At 46.5% G+C, this 18,758-nt stretch overlaps 1 protein-coding gene across 2 annotated transcripts in view; it reads right to left on the reverse strand.

Annotated features, from left to right (window-relative positions):
• MDGA2 (MAM domain containing glycosylphosphatidylinositol anchor 2) overlaps positions 1–18,758 on the reverse strand; it is a 412,109-nt gene that overhangs the window by 21,695 nt on the left and 371,656 nt on the right. For both annotated transcript variants that reach the window (XM_081195650.1, XM_081195649.1), the window contains exons 11-12: positions 9,550–9,727; positions 966–986 (exon numbers count right to left, since the gene is read on the reverse strand). In XM_081195650.1, coding sequence (XP_081051776.1) covers positions 966–986; positions 9,550–9,727 — 199 coding nt within the window. The remainder of the gene's footprint in view (positions 1–965; positions 987–9,549; positions 9,728–18,758) is intronic.

Consider the following 18,758-nt stretch of genomic DNA (forward strand, 5'->3'; position numbering starts at 1 on the left):
TGCACCACTCTGGCGAGGCAGTCCGCAGGCAGATAGGGTCTCAGCCTGCGTACCAGATGGAGCTGGTAAACAGCTGCCCTGGATACAGATTTGACCTGTGCCTGCATGGACAGCTGTGAGTCCAAAATGACTCCCAATTCAATGGGACTTCTGAGAAAACCTGCCTGGGATCGGGCTGCAAAACCCATCGAATGCAGGAGGACTTACAGCTAGGTAAACATGCATGGGATCAGGCTGTAGGTTGCACCGAACTCCATAGTAGTGCTTTTAAAAGCTGGGAGCAAAAAAAGAAATTAAGAGACTGCACCTAGGATCCTAGGGAGTGGTCTGGCTCTGCTTCTCTTCCCTTGCCCTCAAAATACCCCCAGGGCAGAAGGAGGAGAGTGAGATTGTTCCATGAGGCAAGCACAAATCTTTGCATTTATGGAGGGATCTCCTTAGTGCTATGTCACATTCCTCCTTGCATCAATAAATAGCAGGCTCATAGCCAGCATTGTTTGGGAATAATAATAATAATAATAATAATAATAATAATAATAATAATATTTATACCCCGCCCATCTGGCTGGGTTTCCCAGAATATCTGGGCGCTTCCAACAGAATATTAAAATACAATATTTTAGAGAGGTTCTGTTCAGCATCTAACTGTATCCCAACATGGACGAAAACCTGTTCCCATGATCTCAAGAACCATCATGCAAAATTTGGTTAAAATCAGTGCTGCTTTGAAAAGTTCGGTCTGCCATCTTGATTCAAAATGGCACCCAACCACATCCCAACATAGGCAAAAAGCTGCTCCCTTGATCTAAGGAGGCAACCATACAAAATTGGGTCATGACATCTGAAGAGGCGTCCAAATTGCTTAGCAAACAGAGAAGCAAGCAACTTCCCTAAGCATACCATAGATTATTTTTATTGACATTTCATTCTAATTAATGCAGAAACCAGGTATTGCAAATACTTACGTAGGTGAGGATTCATCGGGGCTAGAAGGGAAGGAGAGAGAAGATCCTAAAATTAATTAATTTCTGCACATGCTGATGAGAAATTTGCGGCTGATTCTCTGCCCCCTCTAATTATCTTTCCAAATCCACTTAAATTTCATTCTCAGTTCGTTTTATTTAAGGCATTTACATATATTTATTCAAGACCTCAATTTTTCATACATCTAAATGGTGTGCATACAAAACCACCTACAGAAAACAGGATTTCTGATGTTGCATTTTTTATGTTTTGTCAGTTTAATTTTGTCCAGTTTTGTTATATTAACTTTGCACTGGCCTTATTTCTGTAGAGTGAAAGGCATTACATAAATACTCGTATGACATAAATGCATTACAACGAACATTTCGCCTCCGGTTCAAGTGGGTTTATTTTGTAAGCGTATATTCATGTTTCAGTAAAACAACTTCTGAGATGGAGGGAATGGGGAAGGAAATCCTGGCACTCTGCCCGACTCTTGCTGATACGTCGGAGGAGATTTAATAAATAAGTAAGTTCCTGCAAAGGCGTAGGAATTTTATAAATAAAATATAATAAAATAATTACAAAGATAAATGATGTAATGTGACTCCAAGGCTACAGAGGAAGGGAAGATCTCGGATCTGAATATCTGGAACCCATTTGTTCTTCTGCATCCTACTTCAGGGATAGGGGAACGTTTGCTCCCACTCGATGTTGTTAAATGCCAACTCACATTAGGCCCAGGAACCATAGCCAATGGTCTAGCAGGGTGGGGGCTGTAATCCAAAAACATCTGGAAGGCCACAGATTCCCCATCCCTGTTGTGTTTCATGGAAATAGGTTTGAAAAGCATTGTGTATATAAGAGGGCCAGCATCTTAAAAAGCAAAGCAGAGACATCACCTTGCCAACAAAGGTCCATATAGTAAAAGCTATGGTTTTCCCAGTAGTGACGTACGGAAGTGAGAGCTGGACCACCAAGAAGGCTGATCGCCAAAGAATGGATGCTTTTGAATTCTGGTGCTGGAGGAGACTCTTGAGAGTCCCATGGACTGCAAGAAGATCCAACCTCTCCATTCTGAAGGAAATCAGCCCTGAGTGCTCACTGGAAGGACAGATCCTGAAGCTGAGGCTCCAAGACTTTGGCCACCTCATGAGAAGAGAAGACTCCCTGGAAAAGACCCTGACGTTGGGTAAGATGGAGGGCACAAGGAGAAGGGGAAGACAGAGGACGAGATGGTGGGACAGTGTTCTCGAAGCTACCAGCATGAGTTTGACGAAACTGCGGGAGGCAGTGGAAGACAGGAGTGCCAGGCGTGCTCTGGTCCAGGGGGTCACGAAGAGTCGGACATGACTAAACGACTAAACAACATATAAGAAGAGCCTGCTGGATCAGCCACCCAGATGCCTGCGGAGAACCTGAAATCCGATCATGAATGCAACCCTCCCCTCCTGCAACTTCCCAGAAACTCTAGCCACCAACAGCCTTCCCCTCCACAAATTTGTACGTTCCTGATTTCAAGGCCGCCCAAGGTGGTACCCATCCCAGCCTCCTCTGGAAGCATGTGCTATAGTTTGACTATGCAATGTGTAAAGAAATATGTGGCTTGCCCAAGAGGTCTTTGCAGGCAAGACCTCTGCTTCCTTTCTCCAGCCCATCTCATTCACTCGGATTCTCTGTCTTCTCCCAGGCAACTCTTCAGAAGAAGAACCTGCTACATCTGGCCAGTGGGCCATCTACTCCAACATCCTGTTCTCTCTCTCTCTCTCTCTCTCTCTTAGCTTTCACATGCTTTATTGAAATTAATTGATAACAAAACGTTCCTGTGTATGATTATGTCCAAGTATACAAATAAAAATCAGTTCAATCTTAGTTAGTCCATTTCACCATACATTCTTACTAAAGTACATAAGACTTCCTGTCATACCCCCCCCCCCAGTGTATTTACCATTTCTACTATCTGTTGTACATATACCGTATTTTTTGCGCCACAAGACACACTTTCTTCTTCCTAAAAACGTAAGGGGAAATGTCTGTGCATCTTATGGAGCAAATGTGTGGTCCCTGGAGCCGAATTGCCCAGGGGCAAAAAGCAGATCGAGCTTTTTTCTTTCTTTTTTTTTTTTGAAAGAGGGAAAGGGGTGTTGAAACAAAGCCGCTGATAGTTTCTGGGGAGAGAGATAAGGGACGCTAGAGATAAAGGAGGCTGCCTGGGAGGGGGGAGGTAAAGACAGCAAACTTGCAAAGGGGGGAAACAGGAAGACTAAAGCAATAAGGAGAGAAAAATAGAAGAAAAGGAGGAGCAAAAGAGAGATAAGGGAGGCTAGGGGAGGCTGCCTGGGAGGGGGGAGGAAAAAGCCCATGGATCCTCAGGATTTTTGCATTGGGTCACCCCAAATTCACCATCAGATCACATAGCATGTCCATGGCTACAGCCTGCACCAAAAAAATCATGCACCCACTGTTGCCTGGGGCCACAATGGTGCAAAAACATGGTTACAAAGCATGGATCCACGTGGATCCTCAGGATTTTTGAATTGGGTCACCCCAAATTCACCGTCAAATCACATGTCTGTGGCCACAGCATGAACCACAAAAATCATACATCCACTGTTTCGTTCAGAATATTTCTTTTCTTATTTTCCTCCTCTAAAAACTAGTGTGTCTTATGGTCAGGTGCGTCTTATGGAGCGAAAAAATGTGGTAATTATTACTTTGTTCTTTTTATGTTATCTTATAATGTCTTTCACCTTTTCATATCTATTTTTCTTGTTTTGTTTTTTTATTTTACACCGAAGCCATTCAAATGGTGCCATAGATGCCACAGCTTCCTGTTCTCAAGGTGGCCACCCACCTGGTGGAGCCACCGATAGCCCTTTTCTCCTCCATGAATCAGTCCAATCCTCTTTTAAAGCCATCTAGGTTGGTGGCTGGGACGCGGGTGGTGCTGTGGGTTAAACCACAGAGCCCAGGGCTTGCCGATCAGAAGGTTGGCAGTTTGAATCCCCACGACAAGGTGAGCTCCCGTTGCTCGGACCCTGCTCCTGCCAACCTAGCAGTCTGAAAGCACATCAAAGTGCAAGTAGATAAATAGGTACCACTCCGGCGGGAAGGTAAACGGTGTTTCCGTGCACTGCTCTGGTTTGCCAGAAGCGGCTTAGTCATGCTGGCCACATGACCCAGAAAAATTGTCTGTGGACAAACGCTGACTCCCTTGGCCTATAGAGCGAGATGAGCGCCGCAACCCCAGAGTCGGCCACGACTGGACCTAATGGTCAGGGGTCCCTTTACCTTTACTTTAGGTTGGTGGCTGCCACTGTCTCCTGTGGCAGGGAGTTCCAAAGTTTGGCTATGCACTGCATGAAGGACTTCCTTTTGTTTGACCCAAATCTTCCCCCATTCACCTGCCCATGAAAATGGCTCCAGTGCTGACCTTTCCGCCTTTATGGATCTCAGCCCGTTATGGATCTGAGCACTCGAGTGCTACCCTGGTCTGAAATTTTACTCAGCAAAAACCCTTTTGAAAGAACACTTTGATTCAGCTGTACTGCCTTTATTCCTCCACCCCATTCCTTTCTCTAAGAAGAATAATCAGCAATTTGCTTCCTGTGTAATTTTCCACGGGAAAAACGTAGTCAATTATTCAAGATCGCCCTCTCCGTGTTTGCTAACACAATTACTTCTCATTTGCTGAGGAACGCACTTTTCTCTCTCCCTTTTTTGGCATTCTCCTGACTCCAAATGAACCCAAATTGTGGGGGGACAGCGCTGAGCGACACTCGCTTTGTCACAAAACTTTGTGGCTTTCAGGGAAGCTATCATTAATGGCGGACCTTGAATGGCGCAATATTCATATTGTTCTCAGTGTGGCGGCCAGGGCGGAACGGGTGGGCTGGCAAACAAGGCTCACCTCCCCTGTGAGTGACAGGAGCACAGAAACAAATCCAACATGCTGGTTAGTTATTTGAATGTCAGGGAACGTCAGCGAAAAGAGAATCTGGAAATTGTAGGTGGGGGGAGCTGCAGCTCACGGTGATTCTTCCGCTGTCCCTTCTGAAAGTTCTGGCACCGAATGGGTGGGAGAGACGGTGGCAAACCAGTGCAAGGTGGTGGATAGAGCACTGGGCTACGACCTGAGAGAGACCCGGGTTCGAATTCAGCCTCAGCCTTGCAGCTCACTGCAGGACCTTAAGCCAGTTACTGCCTCTGAGACCAGCTTACTCCGCAGGTTTGTCGAGAGGAGAAAATGCAAAGCAATTTCCACTAACAGACACTTCTCGGTTTGGCAGTTTCACTAATATGTGCATTTCTATGCAAATATATGCATTTCTGTGCACATTACTAGGCTGGGGAAATGCAGTGCAAAATTCAGAGAGGAGAAAATTTGGAAATTTGCCTCTGTTTCAGCTGGCACATCATCTCAGAAAGTGCGAATTACGTAGATATGCCTTTCAGTGTGAAATGGATCGATTATCTCTCCCATCCCTAAGGTAGTGGAGCTGCAGGAGCAACTACCTCATCCTAAAACAGGGACGTCCAACTCCCAATAGACTGCGATCTACTCACAGTATAAAAAAACTGGCAGTGATCAAAGTTGTTGAGCTTTTCTTAGCAAGCAAATGAATGAATGGAACTTAATCTATGAATGAATGGAACTGAATGAGCATTGCGATATACACAGAACATAATAAAAAGTCAATTGTGTAAAACACAGCTTGTAGAATCATAGAATCATAGAATCATAGAATCATAGAGTTGGAAGAGACCACAAGGGCCATCGAGTCCAACCCCCTGCCAAGCAGGAAACACCATCAGAGCACTCCTGACATATGGTTGTCAAGCCTCTGCTTAAAGACCTCCAAAGTAGGAGACTCCACCACACTCCTTGGCAGCAAATTCCACTGTCGAACAGCTCTTACTGTCAGGAAGTTCTTCCTAATGTTTAGGTGGAATCTTCTTTCTTGTAGTTTGGATCCATTGCTCCGTGTTCGCTTCTCTGGAGCAGCAGAAAACAACCTTTCTCCCTCCTCTATGTGACATCCTTTTATATATTTGAACATGGCTATCATATCACCCCTTAACCTCCTCTTCTCCAGGCTAAACATGCCCAGCTCCCTTGTTGTTTAGTTGTGTCCGCCTCTTCGTGACCCCCTGGACCAGAGCACGTCAGGCCCTCCTGTCTTCCACTTCCTCCCGTAGTTTGGTCAAACTCATGCTGGTACCTTCAAGAACACTGTCCCACCATCTCATCCTCTGTCGTCCCCTTCTCCTTGTGCCCTCCATCTTTCCCAACATCAGGGTCTTTTCCAGGGAGTCTTCTCTTCTCATGAGGTGGCCAAAGTCTTGGAGCCTCAGCTTCAGGATCTGTCCTTCCAGTGAGCACTCAGGGCTGATTTCCTTCAGAATGGAGAGGTTTGATCTTCTTGCAGCCCATGGATCATTGCCTTGCTGTGGTGAAGGGGCTTGAATAACTCAGAGAAGCTATGAGCTATGACATGTAGGGCCAACCAAGATGGACAGGTCATAGTTGAGAGTTTTGACCAAACGTGATCCACCTGGAGCTGGCAAGCCACTCCAGTATCCCTGCCAAGAAAATTCCATGGACAAAGACCAAACACAGCTTAGGGTCCTGAATCTGCAGTCAAATAGTGGACCTTAATCTTGGGGGGAAGGATATCCCTGAGGGACCAGAGATCTACCAGGAACACCCCGCAATCTACCAGTAGATCGTGATCTACCTGTTGAACGTGCCTGTCCTAGAACATCCCACCTGGTCACGATGCAACTTTGTTATGTACCAATGCATAAGAGTCAATCCCTGAATGCTCCTCCCCACTATTCCTTATTTCTAAGTATAAAATCATAGAATAATTGGAATGTACAGTTGGAAGGAAACCTGAGGGCATCTAGTCTAACTTCCTGCAATGCAGGAATCTCATCTAAATGACCGATGGCCACCCAACCTCTGCTTAAAAACCTCCAAGGAAGGAGAGTCCACCACCTCCTAGGGAGATGATTTCACTGTCAAAAAGCTCTTGCTGTCAGAAAGTTCTTCTGAATCTCCTTTCTTGTAACTTGATGTCGCTGGTTCGAGTCCTGCTCTCCAGAGCAGGAGGCAACAAGCTTGCTCCATTTTCCACCTGACAGACCTTGAGATGTTTGAAGATGGCTCTCATTTCTCCTCTCAGTCCCCCCTGCAAACCATTGTCCTAACCGTAAACCAGCTTTGGCAAAACGGTGGCATGCAGATAAATAATAATTAGAATCTGGATGAAGTAATCCACTTATTCCTGCTTATTTCCGGAGCAGATCTGATTGCGTCCACCTTGAGTGTTTGGCGTTGTCATGGTGATAGCCTCAGACGATACCTGGATAACAGGCTCATTTGCAGCCGTGAGTCAAGAGGAAGGCAGGCGATATCGTAAACATTTACCACGCAGGAGTTCAAACGTTAAAGCAAGACGAATGCAGGAGTTAAGGAAGAATTTACAACCCAGTTGGTAGCATGACTAATCTTTCGCTCTCTCCCAACTCCTCTCTTTCCAGCCTGCGGCCAAAGAGCCATGAATCAGACTATTAATATTCTCAATAAACTTCTAATTGCATGTGTGGCACTTTGCACAAGCCAAAATGTCTCATTCTTTGAAAAAGATGTTGCCCTCCTTTTATCGTGCAGGAGAGCCAGCCAAGTATATACATACATGTGTGTGTGCCTGCAACAGAGATAATATTCAGGATGGATTTTTTTTTAAAGGACTTCTTCACCCAGGGCGTGGGCAAACTATTGAACTCGCTCTCAGAGAAGGCAGTGGTAGCCACCAAACCTAGGTGGTTTAAAAAGAACTTTGGACAAATTCATGGAGGAGAGGACAATTGACGGCTCCTGGCCAGAATGGCTGGCCTCTTCAGCCAGGGTCGGATTTTGATCCACAAGGCTTGGTTTCCAGACCCTGGATCATTTTGGTTGCCCTCCTCTGCACACCTTCCAGCTTATCAGATTGCCAGTATCCTTCTTAGATTGTGGTGCCCCAAACTGGAGACAGGATTCCAGGTGGGGTCTGACCAGGGCCATCTTTACCTGGGGGTGCAAGGGGCGCAGGGCACCCAGGCGCTGAATTCTGGGGGGCGCCCGGCGCCCACCTCTGAAACCGCCTAAGCTCTTAACTATCTACCTGTTATGAAATAATAAGTAATTTTGATCAAGCTAGAAAAACAAAATACATATACAGTGGATGCTCGGGTTGCAAATGTGATCCATGCGGGATGCACGTCCGCAACCCGCAGCAGTGCGTCTGCGCATACGCGGGTTGCAATTCTGCGCTTCTGCACATGCACAAAGCGCAATTTAGCGCGTCTGTGCATGCGCGACCCCCGAAACCTGGAAGTAACCTGTTCTGGTACTTCCAGGTTTCAGCGGGTCCGTAACCTGAAAAAACGCAACCTGAAGCGTCTGTAACCTGAGGTATGACTGTATACCCAGGTGTTTCCGAAATGTATACCTACTGTTTCACTAAAGGACTTTCGACTTTGTGTGCTCATTTACCAAAGACGCGCCGCACCAGCAGCGGCGCTTGTCATTCACAACGGCAGCGCTTCTCAGACTTGGGGGTGCTGGGTGGATCTTTGGACCCTGGCGGCGCATACACTAAAGACTCCCCTGGGTCTGATCAAGGAATAATAATAATAATAATAATAATAATAATAATAATAATAATAATTTATTTATACCCTGCCCATCTGGCTGTGTTTCCCAGAAGAGAGCAGGTATCTCTTTGACTAGACAGCAGGCTTCGCAGCATCTCGCTTCCTCTGCTGCTGGCTCCCTGCAGCACCTCCTGCTATTGGGACCTGATCCTGCGGGCAGCCAAGTTCTGCAAGCATGGTGGATCTGCTTGGCAGGCTTAGCTAAGGCCCCAGTGAAGGGTTTTGGCTTCCTCTCATGCTATAAAAGGCAGCCTTAAAAAACAGCCCTTTTTTATGATGATGTACTTACAATGCGGAAAATTCCCCCTTTAAAAACGAGGTAGAGAGAGATTGTAAACATTCAATTAACTGCCTTTGGTTACCGGCTGATAACAGTTTCGTTCCTGGCATTTGGAGGAGGACGTTTCAGCCGACAAAAGGTTTATGCTCTATTAATACAATTAATTGGCTTTAAAAGTGCTACTGGAATCTAATGTTCCATTACTGTGAGGCGAGACACCCTCCTGTCCTATTGCTGCAAAAGGGGGAAAAAACCATTTGTTGAGGGAGGGATATTGTCTAAAGCTTTGAAGAGCCACATTTCCCAAGATCCTCAAATTAGGGACCCCATAGGGTCACCCAGTCCTCCCTTCCTACGATGCAGTGCTTGCAAAGAAACCCTCTGCAATTTGCAAGGCGTAGTTCCAGGGCTGTCTGCACATTTTAATCTGTTTTTGTTTTTTTTAGTTTGTCACTGATTTTATCTTTGGAATATTTTAATTATTTCCTTTCCCGATGGCTTCATTGTCTTGCCTTTTCTGAAAACTGCTTTGAGGTTTCGAGGGGTGATTGTTTACAATCTACAATTCTACGAAATTACTATGACGAAGCAAATATTCTTACCGCTGTATTTGATCACGCGTATGGTCGAGTCTCCGTCTCCGAATATGGTGACCGGGGTCAGACGGACTTCGTAAGCCTCAGGCTTGATCAGCTCTGTCAGGTTGTAGGTGATCAATTCTCCCTTCTGGATCTTCAGGTTCACGGCAATTTCCTGCTCCCACCAGCGCTGCTGTCCGGCCTAGAAGCAAGAGGCGAGAAGGTTGCTGAGTTCCAGATGAGCAAAACACGCAAATCAGCAGCGCAAAACCCGGCAAAACTTGAGAAAACCAAAAAGACGTTTATTTATGAAATGTATTAGTTCAGGCATAGGCAAAGTCAGCCCTCCAGATGTTTTGAGACCACATTTCCCACTACTCCTGTTAGCTAGGGATGATGGGAGTTGTAGTCCCAAAACATCTGGAGGGCCGAGTTTGCCTATGCCTGTATTGGTTGCTTACTTTTTTGCCCAGAAACTGAAAACGAAGTACAGAACAACTTGGGGAAGAAAACTACCGTATTTTTTGCTCTATAGGACACACTTTTTCCCTCCTAAAAAGTAAGGGGAAATGTGTGTGTGTCTTATGGAGCGAATGCAGACTGTGCAGCTATCCCAGAAGCCAGAACAGCAAGAGGGATCGCTGCACAGCGAAAGCAGCAATCCCTCTTGCTGTTCTGACTTCTGGGATAGCCGCGCGAAGCCTCTTCAGGGCAATGGGAGGAATAGCAAGATCCCTCTTGCTGTTCTGACTTCGCTTCGCTGGAGAGGCGCTGCACAGATTCAGAATATTTTTTTCTCTTGTTTTCCTCCTCTAAAACTAGGTGCGTCTTATGGTCGGGTGCGTCATATAGAGCCAAAAATACGGTACATAAAACCAGGAAAAGATATACTGTATGTTGAAACAGGCCACCCACTCTAAAAGACCACAGATAGTTAAAATTGAAAGGCCTGGTTTAAAAGGAATGTTTTTGCACTTGAAGGATGTGCCAGGCAAGCATCCCAGGGAAAGCCTCATTCTGCAAATGAGGAGCCACCACTGAAAAGGCCCTGTTCTGATGTAGTCATCCTCCAGACCTCCCATGGAGGGAAGCACATGACAAAGGGACTCAGGTGATCATCCTAGGGTCTGGGTCAGTTCATATGGGGAATATCCCATGAATGGCTGCCCCCCTTTGACCTCAGTGGGTCACAGCCATGGCAGGAGAATTAGGGAACACCATGCGGACCTTCATTCATTTGCTCAAATCTCAATTCCAATGGTGTTCCTTCGCTCTCGGCACCTGTTCCAAGACATGCTTGGAGTGGCGAAGGGTCGTGGTCTGCATGCCTGCTCTTCATGCCAATTGCCCCAGCCTCTGTCCCCTGGAATCTCCCGGCATGGCTGGGAAAGAAAGAAACCCGCTGCCTGAATTTCTGGAGAGCCACTGTCCACATTCACACCAAGCATTGGAAGCACTATGATGCCACATTTTATCATATGTGGTGGGATTGTAAGGTAATTAAAAAAAATTGGGATATGATATACAACGAATTGAATAAAATGTTCCATTTAACATTTGTTTAAAAACCTGAAGCATTTTTGTTAGGGACTGCAGGGAAAGATCTGCCAAAAAAGCTGGAAAACATCTTCATGTATGCGACAACGGCCGCGAGAGTTCTGGTAGCACAAGGATGGAAGACTGAAGAAATTCCAACTAAAGAATCATGGCAAGAAAAAATGATGGACTGTGCAGAACTGGCAAAACTGACATACAAGCTACGGGACAAGGATAACTGTGACTTTAAGGATGAATGGGAACCCTTTACAAAGTATCTGAAGACGCAACAAAGCGAGCTGGACTCCTTGGCAGGTTTTGAATAAACATTCACAAACTTTTTATTGATAATAATCAGCTAAATAGTTTGAGGATCTATACAACTTTGTAAGATGCAGAAAACAGTATTATTGGAGAAATCAAAGACTGGAACTGAGGGAAGTCGGGGGGTGGGGGGGTTGTGGGGGGAGGGAGGAAAAATGGGGAAAAAACAAGGATGATATGTTTTTGGATAATATGTCTTGTTATAATTTTGAATAATAATAATAATAAGAAAGCACTACGACGCCACATTAAACAGTAGCATCGCAGGGGGTTGGACTAGATTATGCTTGTGGTCCCTTCCAGCTCTAAGATTCTACGATTTCTATGTATGTAGCGAGAAAACCCTATCAATCAGTTCAGAACAAAGTCTGGCTGGTGGAGGCAATTGCCTTGTCTTCATAAACAGAGTCTTTTAACAAACCTTTGCCCAACCTCAGTGTGGAGGCTTGATTTCCTTTGACATCCTGCGCTAGCCTGGCTGATGGGAACAAACCGCTCAAGGTGCAAGGAAGCCAGAGCAGAGATGCCTCTTTAAACATCGCTTCTTTCCCTGGGAAATTGCATGGGGAGACGGTTCGCTTGCAGAGAGAGTTTCCATTTGACCCGAGAGGGAGACGGGTGGGCCACTCTCCATTATTCATTAGGATGTAAGTGAGCAAATTTGTTTGCTTGTTTTGAGATCGTACGGCCGATTTTCAAGGCCGTTCTCTCACAGAGCTGCTTCCAACATGTAAAACGGCAATAGAGCCCTGAAGAACGGATCAAGAAAGCAATAAATGCCCACTCTCTTTTTTCCCCCAGAAGCGATTGAAGCCAATTTCGCCTCCCCCCCCCCCCACAACAAGGTTTCCCAGCTAGATGAGAAGGTCTTTGCACCAGGAGTTCATTTGTTGTGAATTGCCCTGTGATATTCGGGTGAAGTGCAGTTTACAAATTGAATAATAAAAAAACAATTTAAATCAATAAATTTGGGGTTGTTTTAAAAATGATTTTCAGTTATGTTTCTGCACCCCCCGCCCACTGTTTTAAAAACAACTTTAGTTGCTTCATGATATGTCTGTAAAAAAAAGGTCTTGCGGCAAATATGCAAAAGGACATTCCTAAATTAATCAGTTTAATCATTAAAAAAAAATGATTAAAAAGGTAGAGCTTGACAACAACGTCAGAGGAGCCCTCCTGGATCAAGCCAGCGGCCTGTCATGTCCAGCCTCCTGTTCTCATAGAGGCCAACCAAATAATTGGGGCAAACTCGCAAGTACCGTATTTTTCACACCATAAGATGCACCTGACCATAAGACGCACCTAGTTTTTAGAGGAGGAAAGGGGGAAGTCACAGTTTTGGGGGATCAGGTCAAAGTTGTGCGGCTTCTTTTGCAAAGGGAAAAAGCCCCCCTTTTGAGGATCAGCTCAAAGTTGTTGAGCTTATTTTGCAAAGGGAAAAAATCCTGTTTTTATGGGCTTCAACTCACAGTTCTGCAGCTTCTTTAGGAAAGGAAAGGGAGCAGTTTCTACAGTTTCCAAACAGATAATCTAATCAGATAGTCACATGTTGCTTGGGAAACAAACAGCCTCCGTCTGCAGAACATTCAACAATGGAAGCCTGGGCAAGGGGCTGGAACGGGAGCCAGGGATCGACCACACATGCGCCCCATAAGACGCACAGAAATTTCCCTTTACATTTTAGGAGGGAAAAAGTGTGTCTTATGGAGCGAAAAGTACGGTGGATTTGAGAACAGCAGCAATTCTCCCTTCCTGCAGTTTCCAACTGCAGAGGCAGAGCCGAGCCATACTCGCTAGCAGCCATCAAGAGCCCTCTCCTCCAAGAATCTTATGCACCCTTGAGGACTAACACCTTTGCTATGGCATAAACTGTAGTCCATGAAAGGCAATGAGCACATTAGTTTTTAAGATGCCGCAAGACTCTTTGTTGTCTCCATTTCATTAAGTGTGTCAGCGGAATCAATAAGTTTGGCTTGGGATGGAGAATTAAAGATGCCGAACTCAGCCCCAGTTAAAATGGGAAGGAGAGCGACCTGGGACAAAAGGTGGCGTGGCATTTAATGATTCGTGCATTGCTTAGCTGCAAAAGAGCAGAGTTGTGTCCTGACACATGTAACCGCAGACCGCCTGGGACAGGAGAATAATGGGGCTATTTGCAAGATGAATTTAAAGGGGAGACAGCAATTTCAGAAAAGCTGAAAGTTTTCTTTGAACTTCCCATTGCTGGTATTATTTAAATTTGTGGACAAGACCATTATATACAAATGAAATAGAAAAGAAAATAATAAAAAGAAATGGGGGGGGGAGATAGCAAGGCAAGCAAGCAAGCAAGCAAGCAAACAAACAAACAAACACCCTCTACAGTATGGTTAATAAATTGAAAGGGGGAAAAAAATCATCATTTACATTGGAATTCCAGAAATGTGAAACAGGGCCTGCCTCTCCATTAATTTGTTTTTGTGATTGTGTTTCTCTCATAATTTTTTATCATTAAGGCAGTTTGCCAAATTTTTCTTAACCAATTAGACACGGTAGGGGGGAATCTTTATTTCCCCATTTCCCCGCTAGACACTGTTTTGCTGCTGTTAGTCGTGTGGTAATAAGCTGTAAATCAGTATTAATGGCTTCATTTTATAGTTTGAAGGGCAACCAACATGATCGGGGGGGTGGGGGGTGGAGGCAATGATGGCGTCCGATGGCTACTGGCCAAGCTGTCTACACCTGTGCCTCCCCAGGAGGAAATTGCTGGAGGGGAAAGGGCTCTTGGGCTTGGATCCTGCTCCCCTGTTTCCCAAAGGCAACTGTTCAGCCCCTGAAGAAGTGTGGACACGCTCCATGTGGAACGAGCTTCAGGCACCAGGCCTGTTGGCAGAACAACTCTGTGCTACAAAGATGCTTATAAATGTGACATGAAGTCTGGCGACATCAACCCCGCCATGTGGGAATCCCTTGCAGACGACCGCAGTGCCAGCAAACAGCCAGCGGTGACCAGAGGAGGAACGAGCGCTGGGAGGAGCACAGAGAGAAGGAACTCCCTGGTGCATCTGCAGTAGCACAACTGGACGCCTTCCTCTGCCCCAGCTGCAACAAAACATGTCTCTCCCATATTGGTTTCTACAGCCACAGCAGATGCTGTAACTCCTCAACAGTCTGACTTCACCCACAAAGGTGCACTGTTCCATTCAGGGTTGTCTTTAGCATATGCGGCGCCAGGGTACAAAAAACTGTGCAGCGCCCCCAATTTTTTGGGGGGGGGCAGGCCCAAGTTGTGGAGCTTTTTTGGGGGTGGCCATGCAACTCTCTCCCATGCCGCTGTGAGAGGGGAGCAATCCCCACAGAGGGTGGGGGAACGCCAGCTGCCTCAGCGCCTGCAGCCTGCGGTGCTCCCAAGGGGTCTGCTCCGCTCAGCAGTGGCTGTTGGCTGGCCTGGCTTTCTTCAATCCCCGGACTCCAAATCTCAGCCCTGGACTCTCGGCCTGGCACCCCTGAGAGCCCAGCACCCGGGTGCCCCGCACCCCTAGTGCCCATGGGTAAGGCGGCCCTGGTTCCATTGTCTCCTGAGACAGACAGATGCCAAAGCAACATGCAGGTCCCTGAATAAAAAGAGAGCTTTAAGGTGAATCTGTACATTGCTTGCTTTTCCTCAAGCAGCATTGATTGAGGCCTTTTGCCAGCTTGTGATGGTCACCCGTACATAAGAGGGGGGGGGGGAGCAGACAATGACAGGCCCTGTTCCCTTTCACTGGCTTCGTCTCCTCCTGCGGAGCTTGAGTGACAGCTCAATTTTTTCAGCTCCGAGGGATCTTGGTGATCGCCGCTGTTGCAGCTGGAGGGGTGGTGGGTACGGGAGGGAGGACAGCTCGCTCCGGAAACTTAAAGGTTTTCAACTTCCACAAGATTGTTACCCATCAAAACCCTCTTGACATGTGTTTAGCACTCGCTCTGTCAGGGAACAGCGGCAGAATGACAAGAGGTGCTGTTTAAGGAATTCTGCCACAGAGCCGGGAGATTGATCTCCGGTAGAATCTGGGTCGTTTCTCACTCAGATCCAGACAGACTTTTGTCTCGCTGGGAAATAAAAATAATAATAATAATAAGCATCTGCATTCACGAGAGGGCAGAGATGGTTTGCCACTTCCAAGACTGCCTGAGCTCTGTCTGAGCACCACAGCCCATCTCCCACATGGGTGGAGGCAACTCAGAGAAGTCTTTTTCGAAGTTGCACCATGCAGTGAGACTTCATTGCTCCCGTCAGTTTACTCTCTCGCCATTTATTCCTTGTTATTCAACAAGAAGCCTTGGAAGAAGGATGAAGGGAAGAAAGGGAGGCAGGCGGGCGGTGAATCATCCATCCATCTGCGCAGGGAAGGACTGTTCCTGCTCCATCTGGCAAGTGACTGACACCCTTATCTGCCCTTTCAGGATCCTGGAAGTTGCCGATATCACCTCCTGTGTCCTCCCATCAATCAAGACGTGATTGACGTGGCTTTGAATAGGCTCCTCCGCTTGCCATTTCTGGAGTCTGCTCGGAACCAATTCCGAGAAGGCTGCCGAAACTCTCTAGAAAACAGGAGGGCAAAAGAGCAGGGTGCTGGATCAGGCCGGTGGGCCATCTGCAGATGCAACCCATCAACGCTTCTCAAGGCCACTGGCTGGGAACTACAGGAGGGGAGCAAGTGCTCTTGTACTCACATCCCGCTTGCTGGTTTCTCCTCGGGGCATCTGGTTGTGAGAAGAGGATGTGGGAGTGGATGGACCGCTTGCATGGTTCTGCAGGATATTTGTATGTCCTTAAGCTAGCCCAGCACCCTGTTCCCAGGATGCCCCATTGGGAATGATGATGGTGGTGGTGGTGATGATAATATTAATAATAATAAATTTATTATTTACACCCCGCCCATCTGGCTGGGTTTCCCCAGCCACTCTGGGCGACTCTCAACAGAATATTAAAAATATCATAAAAGAGTTATATGCCGCCAATATGACTGGGTTTCCCCAGCTGCTCCCAACAAAATAGTAAAAGATCAAACATCAAAAACTTCCCTAAACAGGACTGCCTTCAGATATCTTCTAAAAGTCAGATAGTTGTTTATTTCCTTGACATCTGCAGGGAGGGTGTTCCATAGGGCAGGCGCCACCACCAAGAAGGCCCTTTGCCTGTAACCTCACTTCTCGCAATGAGGGAACCGCCAGAAGGCCCTCGGCACTGGACCTCAGTGTCTGGGCTGAATGACGGGGGTGGAGATGCTCCTTCAGGTCTACTGGGCCGAGGCTGTTTAGCACCAACACTTTGCATTGTGCCTGGAAACGTACTGGGATCCAATGTAGGTCTTTCAGGACTGGTGTTATCTGGTCTCGGCAGCCACTCCCAGTCACCAGTCTAGCTGCCGCATTCTGGATTAGTTGGAAGCCCATAAGCAAGACCTGAATGCATTTTGTTTCTCTGCTCTTACCACACATATTCTATGTTTCTCTGGCCTCAAGAGATCTGCACTGCAGGGGTCATCCCTAGATTAAAGTGGGTTGGGCTAGATGACCCTCTGGGTCCCTTCCTAACCTACAATTCTATGATTCCAGCCAAGATTTTGCACATGGAGAAATGAAGCGCTCAGGGTTGTTATTTTTATTTATTTTTGCTAAAGCACAGGCATAGAGGATATTTTGTTTTTGTTTAGCGAAAAGCTTCATTTAAGTTTTAAAAAACCCCACGTTGCTCTGCTCTAACAACACAAAACACCCCGAGCTCCTCAGAACTCCACGGGGCAGCCTTTCTGACAGCCTCACTTTGTAATGCCTATCGGAAAGCCTCTAAGGCCCAGACTGGCGTGGAGCTGCACAGGCTTTTAAAATGCGGGAAATGAAGAGCTTTGTTTAAGCACAGATTGAAACGGAGGGAGCACAGAGTGACTTGGAAAAAGATCAGAATTTTGTTTAGCCTGGAAAACAGAAGATTGAGAGGAGATAGGATTTGTTGTTGTTTCATCGTTTAGTCGTGTCCGCCTCTTCGTGACCCCCTGGACCAGAGCACGCCAGGCACTCCTGTCTTCCACTGCCTCCCGCAGTTTGGTCAAACTCATGCTAGTAGCTTCGAGAACACTGTCCAACCATCTCGTCCTCTGTCATCCCCTTCTCCTTGTGCCCTCCATCTTTCCCAACATCAGGGTCTTTTCCAGGGAGTCTTCTCTTCTCATGAGGTGGCCAAAGTCTTGGAGCCTCAGCTTCAGGATCTGTCCTTCCAGTGGTTGATTTCCTTCAGAATGGAGAGGTTTGTTCTTCTTGCAGTCCATGGGACTCTCAAGAGATAGGATAGCTATGTTCAAATATCTGAAGGGCTGCCCGGTGGAAGATTTCTTGATTTCTCCTGCTCCAGATTGCAACAACCCCAGAGTTGTTCGTGACTAGACCTGACTGTCAGGGGTACCTTTACCTTTAACCCATTCTGGTGTATCAGGTGCCAAGCCTAAGGGACGTCATGATCTACACAGTCCCTTTTATGTCCTTGGGAGTTCTTCCAAAATCATTATCATGGAAGGTAATAATTTTAGTGTTGGCCACCCATAAACCTCTTGCAAACAAGATCCGAAGAGCTCTGTGGGTTTCGCTGCTTTAGAAGAGAGCTCTTCTCCCGGTTAACTTGGCCCTGGATGGCGTCTGGAATAAAACCCAAGTGTCAGATTGTGGATTAAGCTCCCGCACTCCAACAGGGTGGTTAATTTAAGAAATCAAGGCAAGGCAATCTAAACCTCTCAGTTGGAGCACTCGACACCCGCTCTCCAAAATCAACTCTTTGCCAAAGATGGAAATGAGATGATGTTTTCTCCAACAAAAGTGTGTGGAAATTTTGACACACAAAAAAAGGTCTCAGCCGTTTTTATTTTGCAAGGTTGAGAGCTCCTTTAGCACAGCAGCTGTGAGATGAAAAATCCTCCATTTATCGCTTTGTTTTTATTCTGTTTTTCAGAGTGAGAAACCCTCCCGAGGCAGCTCACGGCGATTTTAAAACTTAAAATGACAAAAAATGGTTGATACGCAATTAAAGATGATCAAAACCAGCCAGGCAACAGGAACTCACCGCCAGCATGTATGACAAAATCAACCAAACAGCAAGCAAAACAAAAAAGTTTTGAAGGGCTGCTTAAAGGCAGCTACTGTTAAGGACATTCCATAGATGTGGAGCCAACACCAAGAAAACCCTGACTCTGGCAACTGCCAGTCAGAAGGTGGAGCAGAAAGTAAGTCTGATTTCAGGGGCTGAGCATCTTCCAGCATTGAAGGGGATTGGTCTAGATCAGTGTTTCCCAACCGGTGTTCCGCGGCACACTAGTGTACCGCTAGATGTTGCCTGGTGTGCCGCGAGATGTTGCCTGGAGGAA

This window comes from Podarcis bocagei (genome assembly GCF_964188305.1).
Source record: "Podarcis bocagei genome assembly, chromosome: 1".
Taxonomy (NCBI): domain Eukaryota; kingdom Metazoa; phylum Chordata; class Lepidosauria; order Squamata; family Lacertidae; genus Podarcis; species Podarcis bocagei.